Source organism: Argiope bruennichi, chromosome 2 (genome assembly GCF_947563725.1).
Source record: "Argiope bruennichi chromosome 2, qqArgBrue1.1, whole genome shotgun sequence".
NCBI classification, from domain to species: Eukaryota; Metazoa; Arthropoda; class Arachnida; order Araneae; family Araneidae; genus Argiope; species Argiope bruennichi.
This window is the reverse complement of record NC_079152.1, coordinates 131,138,391-131,158,705: the sequence shown is the minus strand read 5'-3', so window position 1 is coordinate 131,158,705 and position 20,315 is coordinate 131,138,391. Positions and strand designations below refer to the sequence as shown.

Below are 20,315 nucleotides of genomic sequence, written 5' to 3'. Positions count from 1 at the left end.
CCCTTGGAAATTTTTTTCTAAACATTATTGAATTTTGAGTTTATCAGTCACTTCAAAAACAAAATCATGAAAACATTTTTTTTGAACAGAAATAGATCATTGGCTGGTTTGCTTTTCAATAAGTTTAAAATTATAATACGTTTTATAGATGGATGAAAGGACTGAAACTTAAATACATAATACATTTTTCATATTTAATACATGGCATTTCTGCCTTCTTTGGTTAGATTTCTTTCCTAGTGTTCTTTGATAGTATGCGAATATATTCATCAAAAGTTTTGGATAGGGGACAAAATTTGTTATAATAACCATTCTGTTATTTTAATCTAAAATATTTAATTTGAATTTTTATTATTGTCATTGAATTTTTTCAAAAGGGATATTAAATTGTTTTGATCTTTAAGATAAATTTGTTGCTTGAATTTTGTTTTTCTATTTTTGGGCAGATATGAATCGAAACAATGTTACACAGTACCTCGTGAATTTTATTTCTACAGAAGAAAGCAATGCCATTTGTTTTACTATGCCTCACTTTTTATTGAAACATTTCTTTGCAATGCCCATTGAGAAAATTCAAAATTTCGCATTCATAGTGCTGAAAGTAATACTACAAACTCGAAGGTCAGCTGGAGAGAGAGTTCCGCGTTCTATTGTTTGGTTATAATAAAACTAGAAACGTTTTACGGCTTTCTACTACTGCATCTACTATTCTTGAATAAAATTTTATTGTTTGCGAAAATTTATTGCAAGCTTAGGCACTGAAAGCCGTATAGAGAAATCATTATTTTATTGTGACGATTTCATAAAACAACCTAGGATGGAATCTATAATTGTCTTCATATATATATTTCAAGAATCTATTTATTTTGTAAATGTTATACAATAATATTTTAATTAATTAAAATATAATTATTGATAACATATTCTTATCAGAAGGATTTTGTAAAATAATTAATAAAAGTCATGCAGATGTTATTTTGCTGTTTCTTACATTTTGAAACACGAAACTCAGTAGCAGTAGACATCTAAATTCAGAAGTAAGAGAGTAGGTTAGATTCTCTTATTTTATAATGTATACCTGTAGAAATATATTCACAGGTATACGGATGCCATATTTACTTGGATATGCAGTGATTTATCAATTTTATTGTTTTTTTAGATAATATAGCAGTATATGTATAGTATAATATAAATATTTTGCTATTTTCTGCAATTAGTTACTCCCAAAATACAAACTGTTAACTTTAATGCATGTTTGATGATTTTAATTTTATTGTTTCGCAAAAAATGAAGAAATTAGAAAGTGCGATTAAATAAAGAAGAAAAAAAAAATCAAAATTCTTGCATCTTGCAGATTTCCAATATATTATAAAATATACAATTTTAAGTACAGAAGATGCCACAAAATGTAAAATAAGTTCAAATAATAATTATTCTTACAGATGACTACAGATAATTAGATCATGGTACAAATTATCAAGCCGAAGTCTTAGCAATAATAATAGCAGTTAATTATTGTGTGGGGCTGGAGGATTGGCATAGATGCTGTATATTCTCAGACTTTATGTCAGCCCTTCAGGAAATACAATGCACGAACATCAAAGATAAAGATAGATATCTGAAAAATTAAAGAACACTTGAGAAAGGCTCATGAAACCAAATGGATTAGATTAAATTAGATTAAGCCTCACATCGGAATATGCTGAAAAGAACAGAAGGATATGCAAGAAAGACTGCACAAAAAAGCCAAATGGATATTGTAGCCCCAAAATCATTCCAAATATTACATAAGGAAATTTGAAGATAGATGACTATATAGCGACAGGATAGATGGATCATGTCGAGCAAAGGACGCATGACATATAAATTCATACCGGAACCAAAAATTATAAAAAGAATATTTCACCCTATGGCAGTGCAAATTATATCGGAACATGGAAGATTTTCTGAATACTTCTACAGATTCGGAAGGATGCAAGACAACACATGTATATGTGGGGAAATAGGTTCAGGTCAGCACTACATTACAGAATGTATTGAACTCAAAGGAACTAGAGGAAGATTCATTATGGATAATAATTTTAACACAATATTACACTACCCTTCAAACTTAAAAATATTAAAAGAAATGATGGAAAAAATTTCCAGCCTTTTACCAACAGTTTGAAGATTTTTTGAACTTTTGTTGGTCGTTGTTTTCTTATGCAAAAATTTGCATTACAAACTGTCACAATAATCCCTGTTTATACGGCTTAGTTCTGTGGTAATGGGATGACTGGTTGTAATTTAAAAAAAGATAACTACAGAAGCAATTTTCGCAAAAATATAAAATAAAAATTGAATGAATTGTTTTCTTTTTTGAAAACCGTAACCGAACCAATTACGAATTCTTAATTTTTTTTCTTGTCTGCAAATGGCCGCAAGATCAATAAATGTATTTGATTATCTTACTTCTATGATTTTTCAAACAAAAATCTGCTCCAGAATCATTAAGAAGGAGAACTATCGAACCAGTATTTACATCGCCTTCATTTCGAGGTTGCCGTGACTGTGGGCAGTTAACACGCGCCTTTCGTGACTAGAATGTGGAAACGAAAGTACGGAATTCGATCTTTTTGATACATTTTTATTTCAGAAGTTCTTGAAAAATAGTCTGTGGGAAAGTAAAAATAGTACTTTTTTCAACTGATTAGTTTACAAGGCAATTTAATGGGGATTTTGTAGAGCTTTGAAGTATAACGAATACCAATTTAAACATGAACAATTATTATAATATTGAATTAATTTTAATAGTTCTGATATTGCATTCACATGATTCTTTATTTTGATTTATTCCTTTACTAACTATACTTCCTGTTCATTATGTAATATAAAGATGAAAAATATTTTTAATATATGTAATTTGTCATCAACTGGAAACTGGATAAATTTTTTTACCATATTAATTTTAGTGGATTCAAACTAGAAATGAAATCACGACTAAAATAAAAGAATAATTTCTGTTCTGAATAAAATTCAGAAAATTTTCGTTCTTCATGGGTCTGAGTGCATTTAGGTGAACATATTAGTTATGAATCATAAATACTTAAATTTAGCATATTAATTAATTATATGCACACATTCACATGAGAATTGCTTAACAAAAAGTGGTCATTTAACCATTCATTAACAACTCACAATAGAAAATCCATGTTTTGGAAGTGAAATTTTAACAAAAACCAATTTGTCATTTAAGAACATTATATGTTTACAGCTATTAGATTCTGAGAGGCATGGATAACTCGCGAAACTCTTCAAGTGTAAAAAAAAAGTTACAAAGCTTTTTAGAGTTATATTTAATTTTAATGTCCTTATATTTATATTATATCCTTATATTTATATTATATCCTTATATTTATATTATATATTTATATTTATATTATACATTTATATTATACATTTATATTTATATTATATTATTTATATTATATATTTATATTTATATTATATTATTTATATTTTTATTATATTATTTATATTATATATTTATATTATTATGTTATATCCCTATATTTAATTTAGTAATATTAACATTCTGTTTTAAAGCAACACTAGGGCTATTTTGGGACGGAACTCGTAAATTTGAACAGCGGCCAGATGACGAGGGAAACACCTAAACTGGCACCTCCTCTTCACACTTCCACACCACACCATACCAGCGGGGGAATGCTTGGCCTCGACGGATTTATCGTGCCCCAACCCCGCTTCTTCAGTGGAATCGGGTCTGGAACTGAAGCTCTTCAGTGCCAAAGCCATGACTTTACCACCAGGCTACCGCGGTCTTATGCATCTTTACAAGCAGTTAAAAGTTCTTCGTTAAAATATGGCAAGAAACTATAACGATCCTCTCACTACAACGAAGGTTAAATGTAACTTCATTTGTATAAAATAAAAGGAAATTGTTGCATGTTTAAAAAAGATGAATAATAGTAACTATTCCACTTAAAAAATTTTATGAAGGAATAAGAGATATCTTCCATTAAAAGTTTTCATTTCACTTATTTTGAAGGTGAAAAAATGGAATTACTCATAAGAGAAAATAACCCATTTCATTAAATAGTTCATATCTATTTTCCTCAAAATTTTACAATTTATTATTAAAAACAAATGGCATTTTTTTTAAATCTCAAAAGCCACACCAAATGATAAACATCGAGACTTGGAATCGTATGAAGTCACTTTATCAAAGAAATAAATTTTACGAAAGTGCCGACACTAAGTCACTTACGTTGGTTCTGTCAGTAAGAATCACGTATTACATTCGTTATTTTATAAGAAAAGAGTTTTGCGATCTATGAGGCTGGTAAAAATATATTTCAAGATAGAAATATATCAATTTTAGTCAATTTTAATAAATTACATTGGGGAAATTAATAGCGTTTTTCAAATTAAATCGAATATTTGAGTACAGTAAGTGTTTGGAAATAATTAAATTTGTAAAAGTTGGTAAACATTTATCTGTTAAGAATAACTATCATTATATTGTAATTATTTCTAAATAAAGACGATTTGTTTCGCTTAAGAGACTCTTAATCTTTGTTTAAATGTTTATAGTTTGTTTTGGAAAAGAAATTAAAAAACATTTAATGCAGACTGGCGTTTTAATTCAATGCCTTTCTACAGTGATTTGAATATCTTTACCGCAAATAAAATGAAACAACTGAATAAATTTATAAATTCCAAAAATGTTAAACATTTCGTGTCTTAAATTACGGTAAAGGAAGAGAATTCTTTATCTGAAGTGTATCTTCTGCACTTGCATTGGGATTATTCAGTCACCAGGTGGTAATTTTTCTTTAAAATCTTGTGATGTTTTGAAAAGTTCAAATACTTTGTGTCAGTCTACCACCTGCGCAGCTTTTGTAAATGTTATGACTTGTATTTCAATATTTTTAAAAATCTGAATCATTCGAACTTTTCTTTTTTTAATGAATATTTTGTATTCATTACTTTCTCTTATATGATTGTCATTGAACTAAAAGTTTTTTTTTTGTATAGATTTATTGAATAGTTGTTGCTTGTAACATGGATTTCATTTTTAAGATGAAAGAATTCTTTATTCGATTGGATGAGTTTTTCTATAAATATGAATTACTTTATTGAAAAGGAGGATTCGAAGCAGGTGTGGAAATTAATCGGTTTCCTAAAATTAGACTGGAAAATGAAAAATTCATTTTGTTTAAAAAGCAAATAATATTATTTAAATCGTTTATGAAATCCCCCCTGAATAAATGAAATTCTCTCTGTCGAGAATTTAATTGTTTTTATAGAAATAAGTTAGAAATTAGTTTTAATTTTTATTTTAGTCACTTTTTATATTTTGCTTTAAAAATCGATTTATTTGTTAAAGTGTTTATCATTCATAATAAATTTTGCAAAATCTCATCATTGGAATTACATCATCAACATCAATCTCATCATCTCATAATTTTTTACTTACAACAAATCTGGTATCTCATGATATATTTAATGTTACTAAATCTGCATAAACGACTTTTTATTGATGGAATCGAATCCATAAACCTCCAATTTTCTTTTTTTACCATAAGTCACCATGTCCTGAATAAAAAGTAATTTTATTAGTTGGGAACTAAAACATTGGTACTATTTATGCATTTTAATACAAATGATTCATAATTTCCTAATTGAATTTAAAAAAAAGAAAGCTTCAAAATTATAACAACCAGGCTTTTCTATTTTTCATGTCGAGCTGTCGTAATTAAAATTTTGTAAAGCTTGATACGAATCGATTAAAATATCGCATTTCATATTCGAAATATAATCAATACTTACCACCAAAATTCTAGGACTAGGAAAAAAATGAAAGTCTTACCTTATGCTGCACTCTGAATCAAAAAGATGCAAAAGACATGTGAAATACAGGGTTGTTATGATTATGATATGGAATTCGGTTTTCAGAAGGCTCTAGAGCTGATTCCGTGGTTCCCAATGAAACTTAATTTCACTAGCAGCGAAAACAAAATAAGACTTAAATACAATTTTCCTCAATAGGAACTGTGCCAATATCTAAGGAGATTTAGAGCGAACGTTCACGGAACCTATTTTATATTCCGTAAAAGAGCTATAAGCTCCCCCAATATGCTGTCAAATGTTTAAACTATAGTTTTTTTATTCAAATTTCTAGAGTTGCAATAGAAGACCGCCCTTAAAATACCTTTTTTATACAAAATGATCTATCATCTCACAGTATTCGATGAGTTCAAATTTCCTTAAAATATCATTTCACATGTCCGAATATTCAGCTGTTATTTTCAAACAATATTATCGCCATTGATAAAAATATGATCTGATCTTACCCCGTGTGATTTTTGCCTGTATTTTTGAAATACTCCGAGTCTAAAGACAAACGTCAAACGATCTCTTATTTGAAGTACAGAAGTATACTTAACATTTGGTAAATAACACTGGGCACCACGATGTGCAGTAAAAAACGCATTTTTAAGAATGAAATGTGCGATAGGAAATAATGATTGGTTTGCTGAGAAAAAGTAATGCTTTTTTTTTTAAATCTTGTCACTACAGAGCGACATGATTTTATTTTTGTTTGTTGACCCAGATTGCATCAGGTGATATTATTCCTTTTCTTTTTTTCCTCTGCACTATTTTAAATTATAGATCTCGCTTAAGAGCATTCTGAATTAGCGAATTTCATTTTAACAATGATGGAGAGATATTTCCTTGATTTAGTTAACAAAAGATTGCCTTAGATTTTAACACAGCTGCACGTACTGGCGAACATTTATTTCATTTTTTTTCAACGACCGCATCTCTCGAATTACATATGTAAAATTGAGTTTCGTTGGAAGACATAGAACCACCTCTACAGTATTCTGAACTTAGTATATGACTCTTAATCTTGTGGTTGATAAGGTTAATGTTGAAATAATTAAGCTGCCAAATCAGCTGTTAGAATAAACAAATCCATTATCAATCAACAAATCCATGTTTACGGGTGAATCTTCAGAAGCCAACAAAACCATTATAAATGGAAGCCATAATTAAAATATTGATGTTTAGAGCTCAATGCCACGAATGCATTGTAACATAGGTAACATCACTTCATAAGCATAAAATTCATTGCAACCAGTTTGGGTCTATTTTGCAAGCTCAACTTCAATAGTTTTAAGTACTTCTGTAACAATGAAAATGACATTCGTAAAATGGTAGCTAATTTTTGATTGTATGACTGTATATCAAATAACATAGTAAGAAAGATATGATTGGGGATCGGTAGATGAGAAGCTCATGGCTGAAACACTCTATTTTATTACATCCGTATCGGAAAACGGAATGGACGATCTAAAATAATTACTATAAAAATAACGTGAAAAGCTGCTTCATGAGTCAAATCGTCAAGTTTTTTTATCTGATTAGAGGGGATATTGCATTTTTATTATGGCTTAATTGCTTATTTTAAACAATTAGAAATAGATATATAGTTTCAATTAGAAAAATGCTTTAAATGTGTGAAAACTTTATATATTATGTTGTTTGAGTTAAAGAATATATTTCTGACAAAGCTCATATTTAGTAATATATTTTTGATATCCAAAAAATACAATAAAAAACATTTTTTATAACAAAATTGGGATGAGTAATAATCTATTGATATAAATGGAGATCGTATATAAATTTGTTCTAAGGAACTATTGAAAAAGTAACACATCAATGCATAATTTCAATTGCAATGGATCCCTTAAGATCTCTCTCAAAGTCACGAATTTAGTTGTAAAATTCGTCTAAAATAGTAATTTTCAACGTTCATAACTTGATTAGCTTCAGTAGCAGAAGAAGTTCTTTTTTCTGTTTATAATGTTGAACTGTCAAAAATATTTTAATAAAAATGATTGATAGGACTAAAGAATTGTATAATAAGTTAGATTTCATAATTTTTAGAAGATTAATATATCTTCTAAAAATTATGAAATCTAACTTCTTATACATAATTATATTAATATTGATTCAAACAACATAAAATATACTTTTTCGCATCATTTAAAGCATTTTTTTCTAAATGGAATATAATGTTTATCTCTAAAGATTTAGAAAATTCCCATTAAGTCACGATAAGAGCACCTAGCATATTCAATAAGTAGAGTTACTCAAATAAAAAGACATTTTGATTCAACTTTTTCAAAAATATCAATAATTTTTTTTATAAAAATTATCCCGATCAAATTAGGCAACTAACTTCAACTAATACATTTTATACTAAATCTGAATGTGATGAATTACCGCTAACTGTGAAGTGATACAATTTGAATAATTTAGAATGTAATAAACCTTGAGAATGTACTGTGGGAACCTGGAAAATATGTTACAATGAATCTCAAATGTTATGATTATTATATACCATCTAAAATTTTTTATAGTAATTCAAAGAAATGAATAGACCAAATGCTTATGAAAAAAAGCAACAACCATAAAGCGTATGTTAATTTAACTTTTATCTATAAAATTGTTAATATATCCAATTTATAAGTAATAGTCCTTTGATGCGATGTACCTTAAATATTTCGAAATGCAATACAAAAGAAAAATAACATATGCTATCCTTTAAAAACTGTTACAAAATTCCTGCCTTTTAATCAATTTCTATCATATTTTGTCATAAAATATGAGTCAAAGTATAAAAAAAGCTTAAATATTTAAAATATCTAAGCTTAATATTACAATGAAGAAAAAGGGTTGGACACGTTTAAAAATATTTTTTTTTTAAATTATCTTTTTTTTTTTTTTGAAAAAAAATTTAAACTAGCTTTGAGTTCTTTAAAAATAACTTAATGAAAAATAAAGTTTCATTGGATATTTAAACTTTAAGAGACAATAATGACTTTCAAAGTCAAAACTTTTAAAAAGTTCTCAATTTTTAAAAACGATTGTCAGCATATTCTTAAAATGCCGCAAGAAAAGTGCGGAGAATAAAAGAAAATCTTCGATTATCTTGTAATAATCTTTTTAGCTCCATTATGCAAAGAGCTGCCAAGGCGAACAAAAGAAATCTTTTCTACATGCAAGCGATTCATGAATAACTCATTCGGAAAATTATGAATAATTAATGAAATTGCCGTGAATGCATTTTCGATGATGAGTTTGGAACATGAGAGCAACAGTCGATGGATCTTAGAAAAATTTTGACGCGGCTTTTTCTTTATGAATAATTAGCGATAACAAGACAAAAACTGATAGAAAATGTGATGAATTTCTTTGTTACAATACTTTTGATTTTTTTCTTATTGTTAATGTATTCAGTCATTTTGATTTCGAAATTTTACTTTTTGCTATATCATCATAAATAGACATTTTAGGAAAAAAAAACATTTATTGGAAAAATTGCTGTTTCAATTAAAAATATTTATGTTTTTTTTATTTTGAATTGAAAGTGAACGTTCTAAAATTAATGTTCAGACTTTTAATTTTTGATTATTGTTTTAGCCAGTAAATGGCTGTGTTGATAAAAACAAAGCATAATAGGAGCTTTCGTATTTAAAACAACTAAAGAAAGAAGGAAATATCTAAAAAAAAAGTACCGAACAGAAGCTTTAGTGACTGGACAACTGCTCAAAATTTAGAATTAAGTTATACTTAGCATTCTAACACATTTGAAAAAGCGGGAGAATATTGATATATAGTTTTTATATAATGTAGTATTGGATAAAATTAAAACAATGCTATAAAATTTCATTGCTGATGTAGGTTGGCAATTAAAAAGAAAAGGTTACAAAATAAAATAAGTCCATTTTTCATATATTTTTACTGAAAAAAAAATGTTAAAAATTAGGCTAAATTATGCATTGAGATAATTTAATATATTGAAGTATTTAATCTATGCTAAATTTCGTATAATTGCACATTCAGTCACACGCACGCACACACGTACGTACTTTTTTCTGGTGATATATGGAACGTTGTGATTTTGAATTTACCAAATCACAATTACTGTTAAGTTGAGCTTGGCATTCATATTTTATTAACATTGAAAGTAGACATTTTGGAAAAAACTGCTTTGCTTCGTTCTTTTAATTTTTTCTAGTTTTGAAATAGTAAATTTTCCATATCTGTATGATATTTCGTTGAGTTTAGAAAAGACTGTTGATTGGTCAACTCGAGCTCTCAGAATTGTAAGTGTATTCGTAGATTCATTTCCCTATGTGATATATATTAAATTTTTATCTGATGCGAGACAATTGTAACAATTTTTATAAAGTTAGAAAGATCTTTTTTTTTGTTATGATTTATAAGTAAAAATTTTCGATTTAACTGAAATAATATCAAGAATAATCAATAAGACCCAAAAGATATCAAACAGAGGATGACTATCCCCCTTAAACTAAACTTTTTTTTAAATAATTTTAATCTTTTAAAAATTTAACAATGTATTTTTTTAAATAATCCCTAAAAAATGCATTCTTTTATTCTTATAAATGAAATTCAAAATAAAACTTTATTAACTTATTTCTAGACAGATAAAAGAAGAATCTATAAGAATAAAAGAAGAATCCGAAAGAAAAAGTCATTAGAATTCTCACAACATGAAAGTTTAGTGATTGCAGTATATTTGTTCTATAATATTTCCTTGCCTAATTTATCAAAAACTCAGATTGAAAACAATCGTGATAAAGTCTACCCAAGTATTACATCTAGAAGAAAATATGTTATTGTGATGTCAAGCAAGAATTCATATTTTCCAGAAAGCAGAAGAATTTTCTTAGAAATTATGGATTTTCTCTAATTACAAAGCTTGCTGGGATATAACCTATTGTAGAAGTAGTTTGCTGCATCAGATTCCTATCAAGTGATTTTGGCAAGATCATTCAGTTCAAGAAAATAGAGAAGCTAATATTATAAGTTACTCTTGATGAATTGCAATATCGTTAAGTTGCAATAAATTGTACCTCCAAAAATATAAACCAATAAACATTCTTGGAATCATTAAAAAAAATGTTTAATTTAGTAAGAAATTCCTTAGATGAAAATGAAAATGTCATACGGTCATCTATGAAAGGTGAGCATGGAAATATTTATTATAATTTTTAATATGAATTAAGATACTGCAAAATGTTACTAGGGTTAAAATGTAATCCTTATAAGCTAAAATGAACTGTGATGTCAAAAAATAATAAATGTTAGTTGAATTATTTAAAAAATATCTTATTCCATTTAGAAAACATTCCAAGGATGAAAACACCAAAGTACCTTTCCCAAAATTGTAAAGCAAAACAAAATGAAATGAATGAATAAAATCCATTGCAAATTTTACTATGATAAATAATAGAACAAATAATTTGATATCAGTAGTATCAGATACCTAATTCGGTTTTTTTCCTCAGTAGAAATGACTGAGCCGATTGCTTTTCTTTGATCTAAAAAGAGGCTAATGGGCTAAAAAGAAAATAAAAGCTTCTTGGAATAAAACAGGGCTATAAGAAGAAATCGATAGTTTAATATGGTTACTTAGTAACTCAATTTTTTTAAAGGTCAACATGAAGATTCCGCTAATGATGTCGAACAAAGCAATGAAGTATATCAGATCACCTTATCAATTTTTCCATGTATGAAATGTCCACGCAATTTGAAACTCTCTCAAAGTGAGGAAATATTAACAAAAAAAAAGATATTTATGAATGAAAATAAGCAATAGAAGTCATTTGCAATGAAAGAATATAATAAAATAAAATGACATATTTTTTGTTATATTAATGTAGCATGCCATAGAAAGCGTTTGCATGCGTTATATTCGCTCAGTGAATAATAGAAAAATATTTGAATAGGTCATAAAAATTGATAAAGGATTTTTTTATTAAAAAAGTTCTTTAAAATTCTGTCTTATTAGGATTTAATTTTCTTTAGATTTGTCGTTTCCTACAATTTCATAACTCAACTTAAAGTACGGGTAAACTACATGATGCAACATTGCGTCTAGTTAATGTTGTATTATGATCCCAATGTAACACAACAGTAAAACATAATTGAACAATTTTTTTTTAATTCTTAATCGTTCGTTCTCGTGCGTCGTAAGGGTTTAGAATAAACACCTCTTGGACTTACAGGTTGAGATAAAGTTATAAAAGCTTTCGATTTTACATGTATTCAAAAACGTCTCAACTATTCCATGGATTCTTAATGGAATCAATAAGAATCCATGAACATTTTTTAAACCTCAAAATGGAAGTTGTTGTGTAATTAGATAATAAGGAAATAAAGAAATTAAGGAATAATAGTGATAACAACCAATATAAGTCTATATTAAAAAGGAAGTTTTTTTTTTATTTCATGGTCTTTTTTTCTATAGCGCATTATACATTTTATGTCAAAATATGACGATGTACTTGTTTGTAGCTTTTTATTTTCTAAGTTGCCATTGACTTTAACTCAAATAAAAAATCATTTGAAAATTGCATGAATTTAAGCAAACGATAATTCATTAAGCATGTTCACTCTGAAACTAACTTTTTAATCATTTTGATTTAATCTGCGATTACAAATAAATTTAGTAATGTGACACGAATAGTAGATTTGATCTACACAAGAAGCAGTAAAATACTTGAACGTAAGCCATAGAAGCATAAGCAGAATACTTGATTTCCGATTACATTTATTCAGTTTTTCATTATGGAAGATGATTTGTTTGAAATAGCAAAGGTCAAAGATGGAATCAGGAAGCTAGTTATACATAAAAGAGATTCTAGCTAAAAGTTTTTTTTAAGAAGCGTAATGTTTTCTTCCCTCTAGCATATTAGTAAAATTGAAAATTACAATGAATGAATTTTCTGTGAAAAAGAATTCTCTAATCAGTTTTGGCTACGTACTACAATTATAAATTAAAGATAGTCAATAATTTAAAGTACTGAAGCACGGGATTCTAAACTGAGGGGTTAAAATTAAAATATCATTATTTAGAAAATAGTAGAGAAATCAAAAAGAAAATCATATCTCAAATTCTTCTACAATGCACCTCGTTTTGTGTTAAACTTCATCATATGATGAAGAGTATCGAATATGCATTTTGGACCTGCTCCTTCTGATGAACTCAGTCCAAAATTTGAAACAGATTTACAATTTCAGCGCTAAGACCACGAAATATCATTTATCGATCTCATCTTGGTTTTAAATTATTGCGTTCATATATATAGAAATTGGCAGAAGGACAGTCAACTGATTTGGTCAAAAATTCTATATAGAATTATAATTTTCGTGTAAAAATTACATTATAAATTTCATTTGAATAGTTCTCCTCTCTTTCACCTTTATTAAGGTAAGCGCGCTCTCGGACAAATTTGGTTCCAAAAATGTCTCCATTTGGATTGAGGGTATAAATCGTGGGCAAGACGAGAATATAAAGACTTTGAAGACGAGAATATAAAAAATTGAAACCAAAGGAACTCCAGTCCCAATTGTCGGCATTTAATGACTTGAGGAAAAGAATGATTATACAAAAACATTCCTCAAACGAACGATAGGAACGAAAAGATGAAAAATCTAAAACAAAAATACAATTCTATCATTATAATAAATTTATCACAGATGTGATACATGTTGAACACGACTTACTAATCTATACTTATATAAAGCTCAATGTGTGCGTGCGTGTTGGCGCTCTACAGGCCAGACCGTTTGACGTATAGCTACCAAATTTGGTACATGTATACCTTGGAAGTCGGAAATATGCACCTGGGGTCCCTTTTTTTGAATTTTTAATTAGAATTTTAATTATTAATTAAAAACTAACTTTCCCGCCAAAAAAATCTTTATTTCCCCACCGCCAAATGAGTAAGGCTTCAGTTTTTTCCCCACGCTAATACGGTTAGGCTTAATGTTTTTCGACCGATTATTTCAAATGATTCTGTTTATTTTCTAAATGTTTGAAGCATTTAAAATTAAAACTTGCTAATTAATAGATCTTTCAGATTCATTCAGAAGTATTTTTGAATTAAAATAAAACAGAATAAAGGAAATTAAAAATTTCTAATCTGCATAGCGTTACCCCAACTGGCGTAGAAAAAATCACGCATTTGCGTTACCAACTGGCGTTGAAAATTCACGCATGCGCATTGTGTTTTGATTGTCGACAACTATTTTAAACGGATGCGGACTTGATTTAAATTATTTTTAGGTTAGTTGTATGCTTTGTATTATATTAATTGCAGATTAATCATTTCCACTTTAATTTAAAGCATAAATTCTACGGGAGCTAACAAAAAAATTAGAGAGATACATATTACGTTATGACTGAAGACCTTTATAATATTATGAGTGAATTATGTGATTATCAAAATTTGAAGTTTTAAAACATTTTAATGAAGATGCTATTAGAATAGGAATTGCATAAAATATTTAATTATTAAAATTTTAACGATCATTAAGATTGGCGAACCGGCTGGTCGCCAAAGGCGGCTAGTCTATAATATGGCATCAGACGCTAATAATTGGATAGATGTAAGAAAGTCAAGTTAATTATTGCATATAAGAGTAAGTAACTCTAAGAAAATGTTTGTTTTGTTTTACGTTTTTTCTTTGCGCCATTCTTTTTCTCGTTCTTTATCGAAATTTTTTTATTTATTTAACTGCTACATCTCCAAATTCTTTATCCATAATCACATCTCGTTAGTATTACGAACAAAGATACGTTAATTCTAACTTACGCTACTGATCAGAGCTGACTTAAATCACAGCGGAATTCAATCAATTCTATTGTCATATCTAAGCTCAGGGAGAACTAGATATGACATCATGAATTAAAAATTGGATTAAAATAATGAAATATAAGCCGCAAGAATTGGCCCGCCAGACGTATATTTTTCTTTTATCAGAAATACTAGAGTAATATCTTTTCGCTTGGTTGCAAAATGTGGAATGGCTTTTGATTCGGGTCACAGATATTTGTATGAGTCATCAGATAGATTAAATGAATTGCTAAAACTTATTGTTGAAATATTGTTGCAGTTTAAATAATGATTTAAATATCAAAGGGTAAAAATCGATGCCTAATTTCATATAGTTATGGATTCTGTTATTTAATTTCCTATCTAAATATTAATATTTAAATAATATTTCAAGCCTCACCAGTCATCAATGATTAGAATAATTTTCCAAACTTAAAAATTTGCAGATTAAATATATTTATGTATATTGTATTGATATATCTTTGAAAATAAACAAACAAATGCGGTCTATTTTACAGGGATTCTTTTTCTTGTTAAAACTGTTGTAGTATATGACAATTTAGGTCGACAGTAGGTAAGAAATTAAGAGGGACCGCATGACCTATAAAGGACCTAAAATATGTTTTATTGTTTCTTAAAATATGAAAAATAAAGAAATAATACAAGAACCCTAAAGAAAACCCTATCTATTTCATTGGATTCTTATCTTTCATTTGAAATATAGATATCCAGTGCATCTGCACTCTGCAATTCTAGTTTTGGAATGGAATTTTGTTGAAATATTTCAATTATTTTGAAATCAAGTTGTTTCACATGTAGGGTGCGGAGTTATAAAGCGTCGCATGTTGGTTTTCCCTTCACGATATTCTTCTTCCAAAATGACTGTCTTCCTTTAATCCTTCTCATTGATGTCAGCCGTAGAAGCCAACACTACAGAATTCTGAGAAAGGAGAGGTAACTCACTATTTAGCATTTTACATGTGCTTTAGGAAATACAAACCTGAAGCAATAGATAAGGATACATATTTAAATAATAAACTAAGTTAAAATTTCGAATTCTCTTTAAAAACGTGGGAAAATATTAACATGCTAAAGAAATTATTCATTTTCTGCTCTACTTTTTTAAATCCAATAATTTTGTTAGCTATGAAAAGTTGTTTAAAATCCTTGTTAGATAAATCATATAAAAATTAAGTTTTTAAGAAAAGAAAGATGAAAATTATTATTTTGTATCAATTATTCGCCTACTATTTTCTTATTTAATTAATTCTTAGTTTCGGAATTAATCAGTGGTTAGGTTTTTGCTACCCAAGACCGACTGTTAAATTGTGATTCATGTAATCATAGAAGATTCAAATTGTAGTGGCAAAATTTGTAGAATGTCACACTATTAAATTTAATGCTTAAATTTAAAATATGGAAAAGAGGTTGTTGGCTTGTTATCTCAAAATTCGATGACTAACTCGTATTATTAAAATGCAGAAAAAATATTTTTTTAATTATTGAGTACGAAATCCATTTATTATTTCTCATAGGTAAGTTAATAAACTATTTTTCCTTTGTGAAAGACTGTAGAAAATAACAGAAGACAATGTAGAAAATAACAGAAGACAATGTAGAAAATAACAGAAGACAATGTAGAAAATAACAGAAGACAATGTAGAAAATTGTTCTTAAATGGAGTAAAACGGAATATTAGTTCATCAGTCAGTAATGATCGTTATTCGTCATAAATACCTATCTGAAATAATTATTCTTATTATTTTCTTTCAAATGTCACACTAAATAAGTGATGGGGAATGCTGTATTTAGGATATTCCACGGGTATTAATCCAATTGTCTTGTTTACTAATCTGCTTTGTGGTGATTTTCCGCCATTACTAAACATAAATTGCTGCATAGCGGGGTAGGGGTGGTTGGAGCGGTGGGATGGATCGGACCCCGCCCTTAAATATGTTCTAGAAGGTCGCATTGATTTTTAATTTTAGAAGAGCTTTATAAAAAATTTTTCAACTGGAATATATTTATTCAATTGATTTATTGTATTATTTCAATCACCTGCTTTTGCCATAATTTATTTTTCTTTCTGAAAAGTTGAATGCAAACTTAGAAAGGCATAATTTTGATGAATTTTATCAGTGATACACGCTGATGAGACAAATAAATATTGTTTATAAAAATAATTTTAAATGTATCCATTAATTTTTGAGTTGAAACTTCTATAGCAATAACAGGAGATTAAGATAGGTGTGCCCCTGCGCCCTGTGCCTCTGTCATAATGAGAGCGCAATGGCGCCCTATCCCAGATGCCATCGCAGATATCGTCTGCATCGGAAAAGGGAAGTAAATCATTAACAATAACATTTTTTTTTACAAAAGTAATTGTAATTATTCTTGAAACTTTTGCTATTTTTTCTTGACATTTAATGATCATTGTGATGTCCGAAGTGTCTTTCTTTTTTTTGATGAACATCATTAGTTACTGGGTAATTCTTCTTCTTTGCCCACTGTATCGCGATAATGAGTTATGCTTGTCTAAAAACCTAAAAATCAATTATAAATTTGAAACAGATTGTTGCAAATGTTATTTATTCAATATCTGAAAACCTTGAAATCTGATGATTTTTAAAAAAAATCAATTCAACGATTATACATATAATTTAAATTTGAAAGAATTAAATTTTAGATTTGACTTAAATTATTAAATTAAGAAAGCTGACAAATATTCTAACGAGGCACAAGAATTATGAGAAAGCAATTAGCCATTGCGACAAGATAAATTTAGAAAACATAGGATAAAAAATGTTAATGATTTTGATTACTGTAGATTTCATTTAAACATTTAATTTTATAGTACGTACAGATAATGGAGAAATTAATGCATATTGTTACATAACTGGAGAAATTAATGCATATTGTTACATAACTGGAGAAATTAATGCATATTGTTACATAACTGGAGAAATTAATGCATATAGGACATGATAAAATACTTGTGTAAAACAGGATTTTTAAATATCTGACAACACATTTGAAATTTTATAGATCGATGATTCTATTTGTGCTAAAACTAATTGTACTACTAATATTAATACAAAATATTAATTTTCAAATTTAAAATGCCACTTCAATCTTATTAAAATTTGACAATAACTGTTCTATTGCAAAGCTGCTACTGATTCAAATAAATGCTAAGCAATTTTATATATATATAAAGTCAGAATGGATTGCCTTTAAGAGGACGATTTATTAATATTTTACTTCAATAGCAATTTTTCTTCTACCGTGTCAGCTCTTTTTACAAAATCCTATAAGATTTAAGCATAAATAAAATGCAATTTGGTATTTTTTTGAAGATTTTATATGCATTCTAAAGAGAATTTAAATATCTAGTAGCATATAGTAAGAGAATAAAATAACATTTTGTACTGCAGTACCATATATATTTTTCTCAAAGAAGAATAAAAGAAAAATGAGAAACAATTATTATTTTTCATATCGTGACAATAACAACAGATGTCGGAAAAGTAATATAAAAAATTTAGCTAACATCACAAGAAGCTCTAAGTAAACAAAACTTTATAAATATTGAAGAAATATTGATGATTCACTCTCCAACAACATCATTATGAATAAAAATCTGACAACACTCAGGAAATCAAAACGAAACTCTATTCTTCGTTTTTTTAATATTTTCTCTTTACTACTACATAAACTTTTACAGCTAGGATTCAGCCTTCTTAGAAAATTACAATACAAATACAAAATACTACGAAAAACCTACTTTTCATTGCATTTTAAATGAATTAATAGACCAAACACGATCTAAAGAGTCAATGACTGCCGCATATGGCAGGGCAATATTAAATAGGGTGATTCAAAATCTCACCTTCTTCAACTTTCTTGAGGATGTGCTCCTTATGTTCCTGGGCGCAGGGCTGTCCCAGGACGAGCAGGAGATAGCATCCCGGCGGGGCGCCGCTCGCCATGCTTGGGGCGACCGGTACGTTGAGTTCGAAATCGGAGAGAACACAGCGCTGAGCTTCAGAGCATAGCAAGTGTCCGGTGAGGAATGATGATGCCGGGCTCTACTGCAAAGACCAACTGCTTCGGCACCGCAGTGACGTCACAGTATCACGTGGTAATTTCCCCGCACGCAGTGGCGGAGAGCGCCACTAAAAAGAAAAAGATACCACTGGCAGAAGGAAGAGTTTTCAAGGGGGTGTGCCCCCTGACGATGCGTTTCTTCTTCTTTTTTTTATTAATGGGTCCTGTAGACTTTTAGATCAATACACGAGGCAATGTCATCTTCCTCTATACCGCAGAATAAGGACACGTGGGAAAAATAATAGTTCAGTTTGGCTTTAGGAGCTAAAGTTCTGTTTTCGACCGATTTGCGTCGAAACCATTCTCGGGAAAAATTATTGAAAATCATTTGCCTGGTCTGATAAAACAAAGTGTGTGCTAGCAGCAGGGTCTAGAGTATTCTTTCAATGTATTGTTTTTCAGGACTTTGAATTTTTTTAAATTGGTCTAGTAAGAAAATTCATATGACGAAGAACTGCAAAATTTGGAATCCGGATCCACTTAGTAGTAAAGTAAAGGTATCGTTTAACTCTGCTTTTAAAAATTAAATACGCAACTCCATTGTCATAATCTTCTGCAGTTTCATCCAATTCTTTGACTGTTTAATACAAATAATAGCTTGAGATATTTAAATTATAAAATCATTGGTAGATTTATCGGTTTTTAAAAGTTATATTTTTCGGATTTTCAGAAAAAATGCTATTAGAACCTAGCATGTTTTTAGTTTATTCAAGGCGCAATTTCTACGCTTTTTAGATTTAACTCCATTGTATATTGATTTTAGGATTTTTTATTATATATTAATTTTAGGACGTAAATTACATACATATACATACAACCTTAAATGTACCGCGACGGACGCAGGACTTCATGGAGTGTATCAAATGTGTCGATAGTTATGTATGTGAAATATCAACAATAAAATGAGAGTTTATGATGTATCAAATTTATCTGTTTTTTGAACAGGAAAATTACGAGCAGAATCTTGATATCCAAAATTCAGGTTAGAAAACTTTCTTATGTGTTTTTGTTTTCATTAATCATAAAAGAGGTGTAAGAAATACATCTCCAGTTTAAATGTAAATTAACTATGATTACTGCAGAAAAAAAAGGAACTTGACACGAGAAACGGAGAGTAAGATTTTATGTAGCTAGATGCTACATGGTGACATCTGTCATGTGAATTTATTACCAATTATCCAGGGTAATTTTCCAAAAGATAGCTACTATGACTAAAAATTGCTTGCCAATGATTATTTTCTACAATGGAAAAAGAGCTCTTGTAGAATAAATATTTCTCCTTAGGAAAATAATTTTATGAAAATCGATTATCCCCTTAATTACTTATAATATTCGATATGTTAAAAACGATTTCATTGGAAACTTCTGGAATAATTGGAACATTTCATTGGAAACATTTTTTACTAATGATAGTTTAAAGTGTTTTTAGTATCACGATTTTTCTTTCTACTTTCTCATATATGAAATATGCAACTTAACCTAAAA

General features: G+C 28.5%; 1 protein-coding gene across 1 annotated transcript in view; it reads right to left on the bottom strand.

The window, feature by feature from the left end:
* Positions 1–18,782, bottom strand: part of LOC129962336 (microtubule-associated protein futsch-like) — an 87,838-nt gene extending 69,056 nt beyond the window's left edge. Inside the window, exon 1 of the mRNA XM_056076082.1 lies at positions 18,613–18,782. Within this exon, the coding sequence (XP_055932057.1) occupies positions 18,613–18,712 (100 nt within the window). The 5' untranslated portion in view covers positions 18,713–18,782. The remainder of the gene's footprint in view (positions 1–18,612) is intronic.
* Positions 18,783–20,315: the final 1,533 nt, after the last annotated feature.